Raw genomic sequence first — 22,605 nt, forward strand, 5'->3', positions numbered from 1 at the left:
ACTGTCAAATACATAAACATGAGCTTCACCATTACAAATACTGAAGTAATTAAGTCTAATAGGATGAGGTCACTTGCCACATTTATAAAAAAAAATTATAAAAAAAAACATTGTTAGAAATGTTAATTACATTTCCATTTCATATCCTCATCTATTTGTCTTCCTATTTATGTTTCGCTCTGTCTTCTCTTTCTCTCCTCTTTCTCGCTCCCTTCTTTCAGTGGTGTGCTTTGATGCCAAGATCAACTTTGACGATAACGCAGAGTTCCGTCAAAAAGCCGTCTTTGCCATGGACGACATGTCAGAGAGCGATCCCACAGAGACGGAGGCAGCCAAATGGGACCTCAAGTACATTGGCTTGGATGGAAACATTGCCTGCTTTGGTGAGTTCTGGTTTATGGCTGTCCACTGTCCACACACATGCATGTTCTATGCATTTAGCCATGGCTAACCCACCAACTGGAATGGCTGACTGGGCTCCTCTCCAGTCCAAATTAACAAGCAGCTTTCTAACGACTCCAGAAGGAGGACGCTGTAACCAATTCTTTCTAATTAGCCATAATAATAAAAAGTCTCCAGTGAGCTGGATTGTTAGCATTCTCATTATAGGTCTCCCCTGTCATAAATCAAAGCTTTATAGTGTAATTCTGGGCTGCTAGGGAGTATCTCCTGGTTGCCCTGCAGCCTCATAAACGCTGTGGCAGTAAGATCACGGTTAGTGCCTCTTTCCCGTGCCCAGCCTTTCCTACAGGACAACAGCTCAGAGCTGATGGGCTCCTTAAAAGCTCTGTAACCCACCAAAGTGACAGCTGTTAAAACCAGTTTCCTTTTATTGAGACTTCTGTAGGGGGCGCTTGCCAGGATGCAGGCTTAGCGCTGATAACCCAAATGAGATAAGACATTTATAGAGAGGCATGTTGGCTTCAGCAGGAAGCGGCTGAATCACTTGGCTCCCTGGCAACACAGCACCAAGCAACCCAGCGGGATAGGGATGCTCTCATTAGGCTGCCTGATAATACGGGCCAACGCTAGTGCGACAGAACTTCTTTTAATCAACACTTGCTTTCTGAAGTCAAGAGTGTTGCCGTAATCACGTTTCCCTCCGCTTCTCAACTTCTTCAAGTGTTAAATATCCTCATTAGATGAGTTTTAACAGTTGACCTCTTAAAGCTTTAAATTCTCTAAAGATTATTTGTTATTCCCTCTTCATTAGATCATTTACTCATTGATTTCACTGTGCGCTCTTATGTTTTTGTTTTAATGATTGTATTAGGTAATGTTTATTGTAATTAAATCCCAACTACTTTTCAATGTCACAGTTTTCTCTCAAGGGTTTATGTTTGAATTCTCAACTTCATTTTGACTAATGTGGGAAATCTAACTTCATTGGAGTATGGGATTCCGGTATCATCGATTATCATCTAACTTTGCGATGAGCGCAGCAACTATTTTGAAGGGATGCTCTGGACTTTAAAGGCCCTTCTCTGTTTTCTGAGACCAGTAACACCTTTATTTGTGGTTTAATTTCACCTTTGACCTGCCATTACAGTGAATGGGGCTGGTCTGGCTATGGCCACGTGTGACATCATCGACCTCCATGGAGGGAAACCGGCCAACTTCCTAGACCTGGGAGGAGGAGTGAAGGAGAAACAGGTTTACGAGGCCTTCAAACTGCTCACTGCTGACCCCAAGGTAGGAGCACATTTTATCCTTCAAACTGCTCACTGCTGACCCCAAGGTAGGAGAACATTTTATCCTTCAAACTGTTCACTGCTGACCCCAAGGTAGGAGGACATTTTATCCTTCAAACTGCTCACTGCTGACCCCAAGGTAGGAGGACATTTTATCCTTCAAACTGCTCACTGCTGACCCCAAGGTAGAAGCACATTTTATCCTTCAAACTGTTCACTGCCGACCCCAAGGTAGGAGGACATTTTATCCTTCAAACTGCTCACTGCCGACCCCAAGGTAGGAGAACATTTTATCCTTCAAACTGCTCTAAGATAGGACCACACTTCAAGCTTCAAACTACCAAAAGATGTAGGACCACACTTTAAATAACAGTGCTGGGGAGAGGAGTTGTACCGCCTAAAGACAGAGAACAAAGCTTATTCACAATGCTACAGTAGGTAGTTCCATACCAAATTGTCAGTTGCTCTCAGAGAGCCAACACACTGTTCCAAGAACCTGTTGAATTCTCATTTTATGTCAGCTGCTCAACACTTTACCCAAGCGATTCTGTAAATCTCTGTTGCTACTTCCTTTGTGTGTGTGGTTGTTTAACCATGAGTCCTGTCAAAGCTCCTTACCTCTACGGGATCAGTGTCCCTATACCGGGACGGTTGATGCTAACGTGCGCCAATGTGACCGGATTGAAGTTGTAAGTAACAGCAAACTTTCCAGGACATAGACATGTCTTATATGGGCAGAAAGTTTAAATTATTGTTAATCTAACTGCAATATCCAATTTACAGTAGCTAATACAGTGAAAAAATACCATGCTATTATTCGAGGAGAGTGCACAACAACAACTTATCACGGCAACTGGTTTGATACATTCACCTCTGAAGGTAAATAATGTACTTACATTCAGTAATCTTGCTCTTGTCATCCTGAGGGTCCCAGAGATCAAATGTAGCATCGTTTTTTAAAAATAAAATACATTTTTATATTAAAATGTAGGAACTGGGTTCTACAGTTTGAACCCCTGCTGTCTCTGGCACACCCACCCCGCACCCACCCCGCCCGGCCATCTAGATGTGTGAAAGTTAGTGTATAAGCCAATGATCCATCATGTATGACATTCCTGGGAGAGTGTAAACTTAAATTTTGTAATGCCATATAATTTTTGTATGTTCTCTATAGTTATGTATTTGAAAATGCACATACTGTGCCGTATTGCAATGCTTCACTGGATCAATCTGAAACTTTGCACACACACTGCTGCCATCTAGTGTCCAAAATCTAAATTGCGCATAAACTGCAATATTATATTATGGGATTTCTCTTGCATTTCAAAGATAAGAAAAAAGAAAACACATTTTTTTGGTTTGTATTATCTTTTTACCAAATCAAATTTATTTATATAGCCCTTCTTACATCAGCTGATATATCAAAGTGCTGTACAGAAACCCAGCCTAAAACCCCAAACAGCAAGCAATGCAGGTGTAGAGGCACGGGTCCTGTCAAACACATACCAGATATGTGTTATATTATCCTACATTCATTTCACATTTCCACAAACATCAAAGTGTTTCCTTTCAAATGGTATCAAGAATATGCACATCCTTGCTTCAGGTCCTGAGCTACAGGCAGTTATATTTGGGTATGTCATTTTTGGCGAAAATTGAAAAAAATGGTCCGATCCTTAAGAGGTTTGAAGGCTTTATCTAGTTGTTTAGACACAAGTCCACCTTTGTATCAAAGACACAACATTCATTAGCGGGTTTGGCACCAACAGCCATGTTTCTCTCAGAGATGTGGTATTAGAGATCATCTCCTAAATATAATGCCATGGTATTATTTGCTGTTGTGATGAATTGCAGCTCCGCAGCCACAATGAAACAAGCCTTTTAATGACTGCCGTCAGTCTTCTCCTAATGCAGAACGCAAACCCGTTACTGTACATCCCTGGTGGAATTAATGGCCGGAACCTCAGAGGAAAAGATGTGGCACTGGCACCTTGGCTCTCTTTACAACTGTGGAATCCTAAATGATCAGATTACCAATAGTTCTGCAGCAAACAGTTGGAGGCTTGTAACTATGCCGCAGTGCTGGTAGTGTTGACACTCATCACAGCTCTAATTCCCTGTTTGCCATGACTTCACGTTGTTGTTTTTCTCCCAGTCTATTTGACAGTCTAGTTGTCTTCATATGTGTCATAGAACAGTGTTAAATACTGGTTCCTCCTATCCATTGTTGAATAGGCCAGTTTACCACACATGTTTTTAATACATCAAAGATGAAGGACATATAGACATGATGTGGCATTTCTACATAAATATGCATAAATCTGGCATGATACTCATTGCAATACACAAGTCACTTGAATAACATTACTTTGCTTCACTTCAGTTTCATGTAGTAGCTTCAATAGTTGACTATTTCCTTTGTAGCTATAGGCTCAATCAGACACTAGCCTAGTTCTGCCTTTTGGTTTTGAGGGCTCCAGTCACGCACACATACCAGAGATGAATTTTAAAGAGGTGCAAGCAAAACACTCCAGCTGATGTATTGTCCCATTCAGATATCCACAGTGTATTTATAATTTTGGGCCCTGCATGAATTCATCAAGGTGTCGTAAAAATAGAGTAGAATAACAGGAGAGAAAACAGCGGTAGAAGTGTTTCTCACTCCTCTGAGGCGGTGTGATCAAATTAATCCATTATGATGTCAAACCAGGTCATAATAGAGATGAATTTGCGGGGGAAAACGAGACAGCTTTTAAAGACTGCATTACACTTCCCAATTATTCTTGCATAGGAAGTCGTTTTCTCTTTATTCTGTCTTCAATTCAAAGCCAAAACCCCAGAGTAAAGGCAGTAGCTACCTGTCCCTCCTCCAGCAGTATAGAGACGAGACAGAGACACAGGCCCTCCCTTATGGGGGGAAAAAAGAGAGAGGATTGATATTACTCTGTGTACTGACATTTGCATTTCATACAGGGATTTGGAGACTCGTCAGATCTGTGGAGAGAATGTTAATTATTAGATTCCTGCATGATGAAAATCCTATTTAGCATTTTTCTTTTCATAATTTCCAAACTTTTAAGTACTAAGATTTCCTGCAACTCAGTTCCATTTAGGCCTAGACTGTAAACAACTTGAGGCAGAGAGAGGCTATTGAGTGAGAATCAATAGCTTGCAATGCTAAGGATGCACACCTTTTGTTAAATGTTTGAAATGTGTCCATTATACTGAATCAGGTACTTGAAAGCATACTTGTCATGACAGACTCAATATTAATGCTTACAACTGAATTTTTCATTTTTTATTTGCTTTGGGATTGAAGATGTTAACTCATTATAACTTTTCCATGAAATGTTAATCAGGAGTGGAGTGTTTAATTTGCCATATTAAATACATCAACTCAAAAGCCTCGTACTTGACACCCAACAGTTTCCTCGAGTTTTGGTGTAGTGTGAGATGCCTAACAGTGACAGAAAACTAGCTGTATACACATTTTCACTAGTTCAGCAGTAAGGCGATTCCATGGTAACAGAGTGATGCTGAGACTCAGATTTTTCACTTTAAAAGGTATGCCAAACGAATATCAATGATTTCAAAGTTAAACAAACCATACAAGGACTACTTGAACATTTTACTAAAACATATTTAATTAAAGAACAATGCAGATGCAAAGTTTGGTAACCGAATGACGGTTGTTGCCATCACACATTGTTTGACATACATTTTAAAGTGAAAAATCGGCATCATTTTGTTACCGTATTATACATTTACTACAGCATGTCTCTAGGGAAGCTGATGCATTTTTGTATAAGTGAATATTTTCTTGTGTTCTCTGACCCTCATTAGTGCATCATTTTGACAGCCTTATTTCAGCTGCTAGGTTCCTCATAGCCGCTAACAGTTCATATGGTTACGCATAGCGCACGCGTCTCTTCGTGCACACGCGTCTCTTCGTGTGCAGGGCAAATAAAAAGATTTCAACGAGCAGACCGTCAGTTGTGGCAGCGTCCTAATTAAAATTACACAACGCAGAACGAACCACGCTACAAACTGGTGCCGCGACCTGCCGACTGGGGCTTCAAGTCTTTCTCCTGCCCATTCCCCTGACCAATCCCAGCAGTTTCCCCTGCCTGAACAATGTGGGTCAACTTTTATTGATGCGTCCAAGCTGAATCTGGTTGTGAAGTCAGAGGTTAGTGCTCCACCTTTCTTCAGGGGTGATGGCTCAGATAAGTACTCTGTCCTGGAGTGGGAGGAGCTAATGGGAGTCTACCTAGAGAAGAGGGGTTACACTGGGTCTGAGAATGTTGGGGAGGTGATGTCTAGGCTCATGGGGAGGGCACGGGATGTGACCAAAGTCTGGATGCGTAACAACCCTGTTGTCACAGATGTTAAGGCAGTGTTCAGTGTTCTCAAGCAACACTTTGGGGATACTGTCTACTCAGGTATGCCATTAGCTGATTTCTATTCAATGAGACCATATGCTAATGAGGGTCCACTACATTTCTGGATTAGGCTTAACAAAGCTGCAGAGGCAGCTGAACAGTACCTTGTAAGTGAGGGTAGAACCTTGCCCAATCAGTGCTCAGAGTTGGCAGTCATGTTTGTACGCAACTGTCCTGATAAAGAGTTGGCCCAAGTGTTCAAATGCAAACCCCTTCGTGACTGGACAGCCAGTGAGGTACAGGATCGTTTGGATGAACTGTTAAGGGAGCGTAAAGCATGTAGAACACAACTTTCACAGCAGGTGGCTGCTGTCTTCGACTCCCCCCAGGAGGAAGTGGATCCTGAGAGCAGACCTAATGTGTCATCTTTTTCTCGATGTGGACGTGAACCAGAACAGGCCCAATCTGTATCTGAGGGTGGGACATTAGAGAAAGTTTTGAGTATGCTAGAGAAGGCTCTTGTCAGCAATACTCAGTCTGTGAACAGAGGGCCCCGTAAACAGTTCCCCAAACGTGAGCGTGAGTGCGCTGTCTGTGGAAGCACTAATCACTGGACCAAAGCTCACTGTCAGATGCACCAGCTGTGTTTCAAGTGCTTCTCTCCTGGCCACATGAGCTTTGACTGTAGTGAGACTGGGAAGCGAAAGAGCCCTGTATGTGGACAGACTGGCAGGTCTCAGGAAACTAGAAAGTCTCCATTCTGAGGAGGGCAATGTGAGGCAGTCTAATTTTTCCTCCACTCGCCTCCCTACCTCTGAGGAAGTACAGTTCCCGCTCAGCCCAGTCAAAACTGTTCGCTGCTCTGGCACCCCAATGGTGGAACAAACTCCCTCACGACGCCAGGTCAGCGGAGTCAATCACCACCTTCCGGAGACACCTGAAACCCCACCTCTTTAAGGAATACCTAGGATAGGATAAAGTAATCCTCCTAACCCCCCCCTCCCCCTTAAAAGAGTTAGATGCACTATTGTAAAGTGGTTGTTCCACTGGATATCATAAGGTGAATGCACCAATTTGTAAGTCGCTCTGGATAAGAGCGTCTGCTAAATGACTTAAATGTAAATGTAATGTAAATGCATAGTATATCTCAGTCGCTCTACAACCCTGTTCCTGGAGAGCTGTGGGTTTTTGCTCCAACCCAGATCCACGCACCTGATTCTAATAGTTACAGGGTGGCAGGTAGCCTAGCCTAGCTGTTAGTGTTGGGTCAATAAAGAAAGGTCGCTAGTTCTAATCCCCGAACCGACAAGGAGAAAAATCTGTCTCTACCCTTGAGCAAGGCACTTAACCCTAATTGCTCCAGGGTTGCCGTTGATAATGGCTGACCCTGGCCGTGACCCCACTCTCCGACGGTGTCCCTGGGAAAGTTGGGATATGCAAAAAAACAAATTTCCAATTCATACATGCATATAATACACACTTGTACATTTGTGAAATAGGACAAATATAAGCACCTACCAAGTTGTTGTTGTTATTTAAATAATTAGCTGGTTGAAAAGCTAAATCAGGTTAGTTACAACTGGGGTTGGAGTGAAAACCTACAGGAGGGTAGCTGTCCAGGAACAGGGTTGGAGTGAAAACCTACAGGAGGGTAGCTGTCCAGGAACAGGGTTGGAGTGAAAACCTACAGGAGGGTAGCTGTCCAGGAACAGGGTTGGAGTGAAAACCTACAGGAGGGTAGCTGTCCAGGAACAGGGTTGGAGTGAAAACCTACAGGAGGGTAGCTGTCCAGGAACAGGGTTGGAGAGCCCTGGTATATCTGGTATCAATTGGTACATTGTGACACTTGTTTCAATGACTACCAAAAAGGCCATATTTAAACAACATTAACATGTAGGCTAATTTATAAATAAATACCAGGCAAATGGAAAAATAACACATAACCTGGCCTGTTCTATTATCTGGGAGATGGTAAACACTGGATAGTGTCTGTCCACTGCTCTCTATCTCTGTCTGCGCTCTCTCTCGCTCGCTGTCTGCGCTCTCTCTCGCTCTCTCTCTCTGTCTGCGCTCTCTCTCGCTCACTGTCTGCTCTCTCGCTCTCTGTCTGCTCTCGCTCTCGCTATCTTCCGCTCGCTGTCTGCGCTCTCTCTCGCTCACTGTCTGCGCTCTCTCTCTCGCTCTCTGTCTGTGCTCTCTCGCTCTCTCTCTGCGCTCTCTCTCTGCGCTCTCTCTCGCTCTCTGTCTGTGCTCTCTCTCTCGCTCACTGTCTGCGCTCTCTCTCTCGCTCTCTGTCTGCGCTCTCTCTCTCGCTCTCTGTCTGTGCTCTCTCGCTCTCTGTCTGCGCTCTCTCTCTGCGCTCTCTCTCGCTCTCTGTCTGCGCTCTCTGTCTGCGCTCTCTCTCTGTCTGCTTTGATCTCTTCAGCTAATTCTATTCCAACTGTAAGACGCAGCTGGAGTGTACAGCTTCAGCTAGAACAGACAGTTTCTGGGATTGGATATCATTAAACCTTGTTTCATTGTTTCTCCCCTCCTTTCTGCAGTTGGAGTACAGCATTGATTAGGTACATTAGAAAGAGGAAAAGACAAAGGAAGAAAAACGGGCATATAGTGTGAAAAGAATCGACAGGATAAAAAAAAAAGAGGTTGGAGAATTAACTTAAGTGAGTGTTGATGTGTATATGTGGGCAAAGCCTATTCATTTCATTGGACATGCTGTTCAATGGTGTTCAAATTCTGTCTCCCCCCCCTCAAATCCAGGCTGTATCACATCTGGCCGTGATTGGGAGTCCCATAGGGCGGCGCACATCCTATGGGATGCTGGGCGCATTGGTCCAGCATCGTCCGGGTTTGGCCGGGGTAGGTCGTCATTGTAAATAAGAATTTGTTCTTAACGGACTTGCCTAGTTAAATAAAGGTTAAATAAAATGCTAAAGATTCACCTGTAGGCAGTGCCCAAATATATCATCCTTATTACACTGACTCCTGCTCTGTCCTCATAGGAAATAGCAGAATAATGCTTTTCACAAGTTCACGTCCATTTTGTTCTGAACGCTGTATTTCCTAGGTGGTAGTGAAATATGGCGTCTATAAGATGAGGCTGTGCTCCTAGACTGTGTGTGACAGCAGGAAGTGACTGGTTAATTGTCACCTGTGGGTGTTTTCACACTGCTGTGTTTAAGGTGTGCCAGGAATGACACGGCTAGGTTCTCTGAACCTCCGCTTCAAGGTGAAAAAAAGTGATTGGCTTTGGCACATTAGCGTTTAGTTCATACAGTTCAAAGGCCGAGAGGGGGAGAGTGTGAGATGGTGTGTATTTGGCTGGGTAACCAACTTAGGATGGAAATCACATTGGTGATTAGGCATGCTGAAGTTACTCACTATCTTCACCTGTGGCCTCCCTAATGTGTGTGTGTGTGTGTGTAATGTTTTTGTTCTAGAGGTGTGTACTCACGCTAATCATCCAGCGTCACCTGAGCCTCCCCTCCAGCCATTTGTGAGTGTCTGTGATGCCCTGTGTGTGGTTGTTTGCAGATGGTGTTCACTCAAACTTTTGTGTTCCTTGCGGCAGTGTGTGGTGCGTTTCAAGCGTGAGTGTTTCTGCTCTGCCTCACCTGTGTCTCCCTCTTGGCCAGCGTTAGCTGCTCACACAGCCAGAGAACAGAGAACACCCTTAAGGACTATTTGTCCCATCTTTGGCATGGTGTACCTCATGGAGAGGTCCTGTTCCCGTCACATTTCAGCTCCAAATCTCCCCATTACCTCCAGAGAATTCATGAAAGGTCTTATTGTCCACTTGCAGTGGATATACCCCAGTGTATGGCAGTGCTCTTCCTTCTTCCAGCCTTTGATCTGCTAAATCCACTTAAGGCAGTGTTGTGATGGGCTCCCCCCAGCGTCACACTGCCTCACAAAGGTCTGAGGAGCAGGTCCAGCTCCACTCTGGACCTGCCACTCATTCTCTGTTCATATGGAGATGTCTAAGCCCATGTGGAATGTCAGAGCACCTGCTTAGACATGATGTGAGGCTGTAGGAGACAGGACTCATTGTGGCCCTCTTTAAGAGCCCCACACTGTGACGTGATTGGTTGTGAGTGGCAAATCATCCTCCCCTCCTCGCGCCAGTGTTCAAGAGGCACAGTGGGAATGACCCCTCTTCATGTCCTTGGATCGGTTTCATCCACACTGCTATCACACAGGCTAAGGCAATCATGCACCTCACAAATACAGACACACCGAAACACACGCATGCCTAGCTCTCCGGGGACTCAGTCAGTCATCATGGAGTTGGCTGTGACGTTGGAGCTCTGGGTTTGCTGTGGGGTGTGGGGGGGGATTGTGTCTCGGGCCTGCAGGCAGGCCTCTGGGAACAGCCAGTCCCCTGTGTCGTAAACACAAGCAATGAGAAGCCAGCGAGAAAGCCCAGACACACAGGCTCCCACTCCGTAACGGAGTTATTTCCCTCTGTGTAGAGCATTAAGCCTTGTATTACAGAGGGCAGGCTATGGGGAGCCAGCAGCTGAGACCTGTGCTGTGGGACCAGTAAACATTGAACTGGGGAGATGAGGAGAGAACATTAGAATGACGAGCAGGTCATGCCATCAAGAGCACCTTTTGCTAAGAGTGGTAATGGCTCCCTGGGTGTACTGAGCTCTGAATGATGTGATTGTTTTTCTATGGTGGTGTGGTGGGTTGCACTGCAAAGCACATATTGACAGTGACATTTAAATTGTATGGTGCAGGTGAGTAGAGTAGGGAGTATTATTTCAGTAATCTTTAGCTAGGTCTAACCATTGACTAAAATCAGTGTTTCCTGAACTCAGTCCTCAGGACCAAGGGGTGCATGTTTTGTTTTTTGTCCTAACACTACACAGGTGATTCAAATGATCCACGCTTAATGATTAGTTGATTATTTGAATCAGCTGTATAGTGTTAGGGCAAAAACCAAAACATGTACCCCTTGGGGTCCTGAGGCCCGAGTTGGGGAAACCCTGGCTTACATACTACAGTACTAGCCTGGGTACCAGTCTGTTAAGCTAACATACCACTCCACTCTGTCATACCAAAGATGTTTAGCATTACAAGGAATGGAATAATAGCTCACCAGACTGTTACCCAGACTACTACAGTACTATGGTTACAATGAAATAGGGGTCTCTTAAAAGCTCTCCAAGCTCATATCTCTGTGGAGACTCAGGAAACACTAATAACCTCGGTATAACTGCTGATCATGGACTAGCAGCAGAACCCATCAGACCTCAGTTTATCCTGCTCAGTTCATCCTGCTCAGTTCAGTTCATCCTGCTCAGTTCATCCTGCTCAGTACATCCTGCTCAGTTCATCCTGCTCAGTTCATCCTGCTCAGTTCATCCTGCTCAGTGCATCCTGCTCAGTTCATCCTGCTCAGTGAATCCTGCTCAGTGAATCCTGCTCAGTGCATCCTGCTCAGTGCATCCTGCTCAGTGCATCCTGCTCAGTGCATCCTGCTCAGTGCATCCTGCTCAGTGCATCCTGCTCAGTGCATCCTGCTCAGTTCATCCTGCTCAGTTCATCCTGCTCAGTGCATCCTGCTCAGTGCATCCTGCTCAGTTCATCCTGCTCAGTTCATCCTGCTCAGTGCATCCTGCTCAGTTCATCCTGCTCAGTTCATCCTGCTCAGTTCATCCTGCTCAGTTCATCCTGCTCAGTGCATCCTGCTCAGTGCATCCTGCTCAGTTCATCCTGCTCAGTGCATCCTGCTCAGTGCATCCTGCTCAGTGCATCCTGCTCAGTGCATCCTGCTCAGTGCATCCTGCTCAGTGCATCCTGCTCAGTTCATCCTGCTCAGTTCATCCTGCTCAGTTCATCCTGCTCAGTGCATCCTGCTCAGTTCATCCTGCTCAGTCCATCCTGCTCAGTTCATCCTGCTCAGTGCATCCTGCTCAGTCCATCCTGCTCAGTGCATCCTGCTCAGTTCATCCTGCTCAGTGCATCCTGCTCAGTCCATCCTGCTCAGTGCATCCTGCTCAGTGCATCCTGCTCAGTGCATCCTGCTCAGTCCATCCTGCTCAGTGCATCCTGCTCAGTTCATCCTGCTCAGTTCCTCCCTCATTAGGCCTCCTTGACCCACTATACTGTAGCTGAAGATTTGCTTACAGTGCATTACTTTAATGCAGTCAATGATATAGTATACTGCACATCGTAGCTAGCTGTTCCACTTTCCTGCTTATAAGACCATAGCATAATGTGGGCCGTTTCTACTTGGTGTCAGGTCCTTTGTTCACTGAGTACTGGGTCTGGGCCAGGCCTTGACATGTAAAATGGGATGTTAATGGTAGGGAGAGAAGTCAAGGTTCTGGAACACTGTAGTCTAAAAGCCTTGGCTATGGCGCAGCAGTTCAAAGAAGCATTTTGACACTATAGACACTGGATGCACAGTGTGATGTTTGAACTGAACTCAGTGTCAAAACGCTGGTCTTTTCCTTTTTTTTTAATACTTAGTTTAAGGAGCCCAGAAAAGCACTCAAATGATTTCTGGACTTCAGTTTGCTAGTTCACTTAGTTTCTTTGTGTTTAGTCTAATTGGTTGGGTAGAGAGTGCTGTTTTTATGAGGTGACAAGCTGTAGGCTACTCCAGGCAAGAAGCTCCAGTCAAGAAGCAAGAAGTTTGATTTTCATTTTAGAAAACACAATGTTTTTTGTTCATGTTTTGTTTGAATGAACCCGTGGCAATACTGAGCTGAATTGCGTAATTAACCAACTGTGAATGACAGACATGTTTATTAACACTAAGTGAATACAAGTTCTCTTGACACATTGTTTTTATCCTTGAGGATGTTTAGAGAGTAATGTCTCAGCCTGCTACATTCAGTTACAGGCATGATAATGATACCTCCTCATTTCAATACTTGGAATAATACTGCTTGTCACTGTGTTGGAGCATTTATTGCTGTGTCATCAGCTGCCAAAAACAGTTGAAAAACAATTGGAATGTGTAGTTAATGTTGCTTTGAAATGTTTTTCTTTGAGTTGTCGGGATGCTGTTGGTGAAATGACACCCTCAGAGACTTGTGTATTGTCTTAATTTGTTTGTCCTAATTGTCTCTGTTTACCTCAGAAGGCTCAAAGAATGAGATCCCTAACTAACTTTCCAGTTGCTGGGTGTAATAGTGTTTTGCGTATCTAATTAACCCTTGTGTGGTGTTCATGTTGTTGTTAGTCACCCAACGTCCGCGGGTCTGATGAACCCACAACATTACTGGGTTTTTAAAACAATACAGCCATAACAATTTACCTAAAAATAACTTAACTTAGATGTTGACTTATATCAATTACAAGCAATATAGACAGCATACGTGGTTAATATTTGCCATTTACCTCTGCTAGATCACATTTATCAATAAAAGCTATTCTTTTTTAAAATAAAATTAGATTTTTGTAAACAAATCAATTATAGTCAAGACATGGGTGAAATAAATCATGTTTATCTTGAACAAATATAAATGAAACAAGGTTTTTATCACTTAATGTTTATTGCTTTGAACTGAACAAATTGGAAGGACAAATGTTACATACAGTATTTTACGGAAATGATAAATGAGCCCTATTGAACACAAATTTAGGCCGGTCTACACACCACATGAGGGACAGAGTTCTACTGTGTGTGTATTGCAAATGTATTTCTTGCACTTGATGCATGTGTATTTTCTTTTTTTATTTAACGGTGTACTGTGTCTTCCTGTCCTTCTCGGGTCGACACACATTGCAGCACTTCTTGTTGCTACTGGCTGAAATCTAGAATGATGAAAACACTTTGTAAAGGAATTTGACTAACATCTCACTCACATATATAGTTACAGCAGGCCAAGGTAGGAGAGTCAGACACACATCACTCACATACAGTGGGGAGAACAAGTATTTGATACACTGCCGATTTTGCAGTAATGTAATTTTTTTCATAGGTACACTTCAACTGTGAGAGACGGAATCTAAAACAAAAATCCAGAAAATCATATTGTATGATTTTTAAGTAATTCATTTGCATTTTATTGCATGACATAAGTATTTGATACATCAGAAAAGCAGAACTTAATATTTGGTACAGAAACCTTTGTTTGCAATTACAGAGATCATACGTTTCCTGTAGTTCTTGACCAGGTTTGCACACACTGCAGCAGGGATTTTGGCCCACTCCTCCATACAGACCTTCTCCAGATCCTTCAGGTTTCAGGGCTGTCGCTGGGCAATACAGACTTTCAGCTCCCTCCAAAGATTTTCTATTGGGTTCAGGTCTGGAGACTGGCTAGGCCACTCCAGGACCTTGAGATGCTTCTTACGGAGCCACTCCTTAGTTGCCCTGGCTGTGTGTTTCGGGTCGTTGTCATGCTGGAAGACCCAGCCACGACCCATCTTCAATGCTCTTACTGAGGGAAGGAGGTTGTTGGCCAAGATCTCGCGATACATGGCCCCATCCATCCTCCCCTCAATACGGTGCAGTCGTCCTGTCCCCTTTGCAGAAAAGCATCCCCAAAGAATGATGTTTCCACCTCCATGCTTCACGGTTGGGATGGTGTTCTTGGGGTTGTACTCATCCTTCTTCTTCCTCCAAACACGGCGAGTGGAGTTTAGACCAAAAAGCTCTATTTTTGTCTCATCAGACCACATGACCTTCTCCCATTCCTCCTCTGGATCATCCAGATGGTCATCTGCAAACTTCAGACGGGCTTGGACATGCGCTGGCTTGAGCAGGGGAACCTTGCGTGCGCTGCAGGATTTTAATCCATGACGGCGTAGTGTGTTACTAATGGTTTTCTTTGAGACTGTGGTCCCAGCTCTCTTCAGGTCATTGACCAGGTCCTGCCGTGTAGTTCTGGGCTGATCCCTCACCTTCCTCATGATCATTGATGCCCCACGAAGTGAGATCTTGCATGGAGCCCCAGACCGAGGGTGATTGACCATCATCTTGAACTTCTTCCATTTTCTAATAATTGCGCCAACAGTTGTTGCCTTCTCACCAAGCTGCTTGCCTATTGTCCTGTAGCCCATCCCAGCCTTGTGCAGGTCTACAATTGTATCCCTGATGTCCTTACACAGCTCTCTGGTTTTGGCCATTGTGGAGAGGTTGGAGTCTGTTTGATTGAGTGTGTGGACAGGTGTCTTTTATACAGGTAATGAGTTCAAACAGGTGCAGTGAATACAGGTAATGAGTGGAGAACAGGAGGGCTTCTTAAAGAAAAACTAACAGGTCTGTGAGAGCCGGAATTCTTACTGGTTGGTAGGTGATCAAATACTTATGTCATGCAATAAAATGCAAATTAATTACTTAAAAATCATACAATGTGATTTTCTGGATTTTTGTTTTAGATTCCGTCTCTCACAGTTGAAGTGTACCTATGATAAAACTTACAGACCTCTACATGCTTTGTAAGTAGGAAAACCTGCAAAATCGGCAGTGTATCAAATACTTGTTCTCCCCACTGTATATAGTTACAGCAGGCCAAGGTAGGAGAGTCAGACACACATCACTCACATATATAGTTACAGCAGGCCAAGGTAGGAGAGTCAGACACACATCACTCACATATATAGTTACAGCAGGCCAAGGTAGGAGAGTCAGATACACATCACTCACATATATAGTTACAGCAGGCCAAGGTAGGAGAGTCAGACACACATCCCTCACACTTACTTATGGTATTGGAGTTGTTGGTTCTGTGAGTCGGGCAGATGGGGCACCAGCATCCTCCTCACGATGGCTGCAGAAGCTGGGATCCTTGGGATATCAAATCAAATGTATTTATATAGGCCTTCTTACATCAGCTGATATGTCAAAGTGCTGTACAGAAACCCAGCCTAATACCCCAAACAGCAAGCAATGCAGGTGTAGAAGCACGGTGGCTAGGAAAAACTCCCTAGAAAGGCCAAAACCTAGGAAGAAACCTAGAGAGGAACCAGGCTAGGAGGGGTTTCCAGTCCTCTTCTGGCTGTGCCGGGTGGAGATTATAACAGAACATGGCCAAGATGTTCAATTGTACATAAATTACCAGCATGGTCAAATAATAATAATCACAGTAGTTGTCGAGGGTGCAACAAGTCAGCACCTCAGGAGTAAATGTCAGTTGGCTTTTCATAGCCGATCATTGAGAGTATCTCTATAGCTCCTGCTGTCTCTAGAGAGTTGAAAACAGCAGGTCTGGGACAGGTAGCACGTCCGGTGAACAGGTCAGGGTTCCATAGCCGCAGGCAGAACAGTTGAAACTGGAGCAGCACGGCCAGGTGGACTGGGGACAGCAAGGAGTCATCATGCCGGGTAGTCCTGAGGCATGGTCCTAGAGTTCATGTCCTCTGAGAGAGAGAATTAGAGAGAGCATACTTAAATTCACACAGGACACCGGATAAGAACTCCAGATATAACAGACTGACCCTAGCCCCCCGACACATAAACTACTGCAGCATAAATACTGGAGGTTGAGACAGGAGGGGTCAGGAGACACTGTGGCCCCATCCCATGATACCCCCGGACAGGGCCAAACAGGCAGGATATAACAACACCCACTTTGCCAAAGCACAGCCCCCACACCACTAGAGGGATATCTTCAACCACCAACTTACCATCCTGAGACGAGGTCGAGTATAGCCCACAAAGATCTCCGCCACGGCACAACCCAAGGGGGGGCACCAACCCAGACAGGAAGATCACGTCAGTGACTCAACCCACTCAAGTGACGCACCCCTCCTAGGGAAGAGCACCAGTAAGCCAGTGACTCAGCCCCTGTAATAGGGTTAGAGGCAGAGAATCCCAGTGGAGAGAGGGGAACCGGCCAGGCAGAGACAGCAAGGGCAGTTCGTTGCTCTAGAGCCTTTCCGTTCACCTTCACACTCCTGGGCCAGTCATACACTCAATCATATGACCTACAGAAGAGATGAGTCTTCAGTAAAGACTTCAAGGTTGAGACCGAGTCTGGATTTGAGGTCTTACTAATGCCTTGCCCGTCTCCTCTGGAGCTTCCCTCTGTTCCAATTTGTGTTCAACGACATCCAGATGACAAACACGTTGTACGCCGAGATGTCCAAGATGTTGAGGAATATATCACAAGTGGCCAGCGTAGGGTTCTTCTTTTGCAGCTGTAGACAGTCACCATTTTGTCTAAATTGTCCACCTCTCCTTTTGTGGCCTTGATGTTCCTGGCCACAAATTCTCCCATCCCTATGCAGCGTACTCATGAGTACCACATTTTTGCCTTTCTTTGGCACATAGGACACGAGGGACGTGTCGGCAGTGAACACAAACTTGAGCAATTGATAGGCCTGTTCCGTGTATTCATCAGCTGAGGTGGGAACTCTGGCTTGTTTTTTGTACTGTTCTTACCATCGTCAGCTTCCTCTTGAGGTGCTCCTGTCCCAGCTTGTGCAAAGTTTTAAAAAGTTAGCGCATGTGATGTTGTACCCACGGACTTCCTGTGTCACATCCAGGACAACCCGCATCCCTTGGTTCTTCTCAGGGGCTCCTCCATCTGGTTTCCCCGTATACACTTGCAAGTTCCACGCATATGATGAAGCAGCATCACAGGCATCCCACATCTTGATTCCATATTTTGTGGGTTTAGATGGAATGTACTGCCTGAAGGGGCAGCAGCCCCTAAATGGCATAAGCTGCTCATCAACAGTAACGTTGGGCCCAGGGTTGTAAAACAGGGGAATGCGCCCACTTGTCCCACACTGACCTGATTGCAGCTAGCTTGTCTCTGGATAAGAGTGTCTGCTAAATTACTAAAATGTTCCATGGTTTGATTGTGAAGAAACTAAAATACAATTTGCTTTCACAAGAGTTATAAATAATTGATTTGGAATGCCCTTTACACACACAGCTTGTTATCTCACAGTAAAATAGTTGACATGGCGTTCAGTACAATTTCTCGATAAAGGTTAAAAACAAGAAATAAGGCTGAATTGTGATCAAATTTCAATCTCCTCTAAGTTGCACCTGCCGTCTATGTGAATGGCCCTGAGAAGAAGCACTTCATCCCAGCTGAAAATGTGGTGCCAGACAACCTGAACAGGAAGATTTTAATTGACTGTCCATTTTGAGATATTTACCGGACCCATATTCACTGTGTGCGTAACCCATGGTGCATCCACCCACGGTGCTCAGAATGATTTAGATTATGGTAATGCATCTTAACAGAACATGCAACTCCTGTAATGAATGTGTGAAAACCAATAGAACAGGAGAGAAATGGCATATGAGGAAGTATTTCATAGGTAGCACGCGTGGCAATAGGCCTAGCTGATTATTGAGTTGCGGCTGTCAATGAAAAGCATCTAAAATATATATATATATATATGAAGATATGATTTAAAATGTTGAGAGAAGAAGAAGGGGAGTGGTATGTGGCTTCTCTCCAGAATGTATGCGCTCAGGTCTCCAGCATGCACTCAGCTGTCTCCTGTCAATTCTTGCGCATTTATTGTTTCATTGTGTGAATTGTTTGGCACCAGTAGTAAATGTACCTTTAATCCCGCTCATTTGGCTATTCATTTCTGTTAATGCATTGTGTTAATAGGCCTACAGTCATTTACCGTTCTCATTCTTGGAGTGGAATCGTTGTTTGCAAAGTTCACAACCTCCTACACTTGTGAGAAATACGTTTTTGATTATTTCCTAACCATCATTTAGTAGTTTTTCAATTGAATTGCATTTTGTTTGGAGTGCTCCATGTGAGCAATGAGCATGGGTCTGGTTTCTCTGTCTTGTTAATGTTGAGGGAGCATGCACGCATTGAAGTAGCCTACCTGGCGTGCTGCGTGCAAATGTAAGAATGTGCCCATTTGAGGTTGGTTTTAATTATTATTGTTTTAACTCACCCACCACTAATAAGCTGAGTATCTCAGACATTTTTTCTTCACCTCACACAGTAAGTGAAGTCTTTTTTTAAATGTTATATATATATATATATATATATATATATATATATATATATATATATATATATATATATATATATATATATATAACATTTTAAAAAAGACTTCACTTACTGTGTGAGGTGAAGAAAAAATGTAAGACTTCACTTACTGTGTTACTTACTGTGTTAACACAATGCATAGCAACATGTTTTTAAATATTTTTTATTTTATTTATTTTTTTACATCCACTGCAAATGATAGCCTAATAGTTCCTCACAGTAGGCCAATTTGAGTAATATTTCCAACAATCTCCACCTTGGTAGTCTTGGTGTGAAAGAGCAAAATATCATGATCTGATGATCCCATATATCCAGTGGAAAAGTCATAAAATAACTTTGACTGATGAGCTCATTGGCATGATAACTCCAAGGGCCCGGAATAGGCTAGTTGATGTACTGTTGCAAGTTCGCTAGACTGCTTCAGGCTGGATCCAGTTGATTGATTTGATACAATGTTTCACTTCACTAGCGATCGCTCAAGTCAAGACATATAGAAAGGGAGGTAGACAGGCAGAGTAGAGAGATGAATTTCCATCAGGATATTTTCTACTGTTTTTATTTGTTGGCTTTATGTATTTTTACTTAGTTGACAATGGAAGTTATAGGCCAACAGCAGCTTTGGCCATCTCTGAGTTCCAATTTAGGCTATTTAGACCCCAATGATCACAACGTGTCCATATGACAGAGGCTGGTGCTCTCGCATTAGTTCAATTGTAACTTTTTATACTTTTTTGGTCATTTTAATTATGATCAACCATGTGACACTGATTTTTGAGAAAGAAAATAATGATTATTTAAATGAAACTGTTCCACGAAAATGCGTGCTGGCACACAGATTGGTAGAAATGTTAGGATAAATTGTATGCTTCCCCAAACTTGAAACTCACAAGCCGCCAATGAAGTCTTTATAAAATAATTTCCTCCACGTTTTTATGGTTGGATTTTCAAGTAAGGTAAGACATGCCTCATAATATGAAGTGAAATATTCAGGGTTCAAACAATTTAAGTATGTTTTCAAAATGCGTAGTGCCTCCAGCTCACATTGTAAAGTGGTGTGTGTGTAACGGGTGTCGTCCTCCTCTTCCTCGGAAGAGGAGAGGAGAGAAGGATCGGTGGACCAATACGCAGCGAGGTATGTAGACATAATGAATTTATTTAAACAAGAACAAAAACGAACTATACTTGAAATGATTACAAAATAACAAACGGACAACGTAGACGAAACCTGAACATGGAACTTACATAACAACACGAAGAACACACGAGCAGGAAACAGACTACATCAAAACGAAAACAACCGAAACAATCCCGTGTGGTGCGCAGACACAAACACAGGAGACAATCACCCACAAACAACCAGTGAGAACAACCTACCTTAATATGACTCTCAATTAGAGGAAAACGCAAAACACCTGCCTCTAATTAAGAGCCATACCAGGCAACCCAAAACCAACATAGAAACAGACAACATAGAATGCCCACCCAAACTCACGCCCTGACCATCACACACATACAAAACAACAGAAAACAGGTCAGGAACGTGACAGAACCCCCCCCCCTCAAGGTGCGAACGCCGGGCGCACCAGCACAAAGTCCAGGGGAGGGTCTGGGTGGGCATCTGACCACGGTGGTGGCTCAGGCTCCGGACGCTGTCCCCACACCACCATAGTCACTCCCCGCTTCTGTATCCCCCTCCCAATGACCACCCTCCAACTAAAACCACCTAAATGAAGGGGCAGCACCGGGATAAGGGCCAGCACCGGGATAAGGGGCAGCACCGGGATAAGGGGCAGCACCGGGATAAGGGGCAGCACCGGGATAAGGGGCAGCTCCGGGCTGAGGGACGGCAGCTCCGGGCTGAGGGACTCTGGCAGGTCCTGGCTGAGGGACTCTGGCAGGTCCTGGCTGAGGGACTCTGGCAGGTCCTGGCTGAGGGACTCTGGCAGGTCCTGGCTGAGGGACTCTGGCAGGTCCTGGCTGAGGGACTCTGGCAGGTCCTGGCTGAGGGACTCTGGCAGGTCCTGGCTGGACGGCTCTGGCAGGTCCTGGCTGGACGGCTCTGGCAGGTCCTGGCTGGACGGCTCTGGCAGGTCCTGGCTGGACGGCTCTGAAGGCTGGTCCTGGCTGGACGGCTCTGAAGGCTGGTCCTGGCTGGACGGCTCTGAAGGCTGGTCCGGTCTGGCGGAAGGCTCTGGCTGATCCGGTCTGGCTGGAAGGCTCTGAAGGCTGATCCGATCTGGCGGAAGGCTCTGGCTGATCCGGTCTGGCGGAAGGCTCTGGCTGATCCGGTCTGGCGGAAGGCTCTGGCTGATCCGGTCTGGCGGAAGGCTCTGGCTGATCCGGTCTGGCGGAAGGCTCTGGCTGATCCGGTCTGGCGGAAGGCTCTAGCGGCTCCTGTCTGGCGGACGGCTCTGTAGGCTCTTGGCAGACGGGCGGCTTTGCAGGCTCATGGCAGACGGGCAGCTTTGCAGGCTCATGGCAGACGGGCAGTTCAGGCGCCGTTGGGCAGACGGGCAGTTCAGGCGCCATTGGGCAGACTGGCAGTTCAGGCGCCGCTGGGCAGACGGGCAGTTCAGGCGCCGCTGGGCAGACGGGCAGTTCAGGCGCCGCTGGGCAGACGGGCAGTTCAGGCGCCGCTGGGCAGACGGGCACACCTGTAGGGAGGAGACGGAGAGACAGCCTGGTGCGTGGTATAGGCACTGGCTGCGCTGGAGAGGAGGAAAGCTCTGACAGCGCTGGACAGGTGGGAGCAGCTGGAGAGAGAACCCGGAGAGACAGCCTGGTGCGGGGGTCTGCCACCGGTGGACTGGTACTTGGAGGTGGCACCGGGTATACCGGACCGTGAAGGAGGACACGTGCTCTTGAGCACCGAGCCTGCCCAACCTTACCAGGTTGAATGGTGCCCGTAGCCCTGCCAGTGCGGCGAGGTGGAATAGCCCGCACTGGGCTATGCTGGCGAACCGGGGACACCATTCGTAAGGCTGGTGCCATGTATGCCGGCCCGAGGAGACGTACTGGAGACCAGATACGTTGGGCCGGCTTCATGACATCTGGCTCGATGCCCAACCTAGCCCTCCCAGTGCGGCAAGGTGGAATAGCCCGCACTGGGCTAAGCACGCGTACTGGGGACACCGTGCGCTTTACCGCATAACACGGTGTCTGACCAGTACGACGCTCTCTCACTCCACGGTAAGCATGGGGAGTTGGCTCAGGTATCCTACCCGGCTTTGCCACACTCCTCGTGTGCCCCCCCCCAAGAAATTTTTGGGTCTGACTCTCGGGCTCCCAACCGCGTCGCCGCCTCATACCAGCGCCTCTCTGCCTTCGCTGCCTCCAGCTCCGCCTTGGGACGGCGATAATCCCCTGGCTGAGTCCAGGGTCCTTTGCCGTCCAGGATCTCCTCCCAAGTCCAGGAGTCCTGGGATTTCTGCTGCAGCTGTCGCTGTGCTCCTCCCCGCTGCTTGATCCTTTGTTGGTGGGTGATTCTGTAACGGCCGTCCCTCGGTGAGTGAGTAGACCAAGGCGCAGCGGGTGATGAATACATAATGTTTTATTGACAAGACGGAAAAACACGAAACGAAATACACT

General features: G+C 45.6%; 1 protein-coding gene across 1 annotated transcript in view; it reads left to right on the forward strand.

The window, feature by feature from the left end:
* suclg2 (succinate-CoA ligase GDP-forming subunit beta) overlaps positions 1-22,605 on the forward strand; it is a 159,531-nt gene that overhangs the window by 84,125 nt on the left and 52,801 nt on the right. The window contains exons 8-9 of the mRNA XM_071372269.1: positions 222-383; positions 1,550-1,692. Of these exons, the coding sequence (XP_071228370.1) occupies positions 222-383; positions 1,550-1,692 (305 nt within the window). The remainder of the gene's footprint in view (positions 1-221; positions 384-1,549; positions 1,693-22,605) is intronic.

Source organism: Salvelinus alpinus, chromosome 2, assembly GCF_045679555.1.
Source record: "Salvelinus alpinus chromosome 2, SLU_Salpinus.1, whole genome shotgun sequence".
Lineage (NCBI taxonomy): Eukaryota > Metazoa > Chordata > Actinopteri > Salmoniformes > Salmonidae > Salvelinus > Salvelinus alpinus.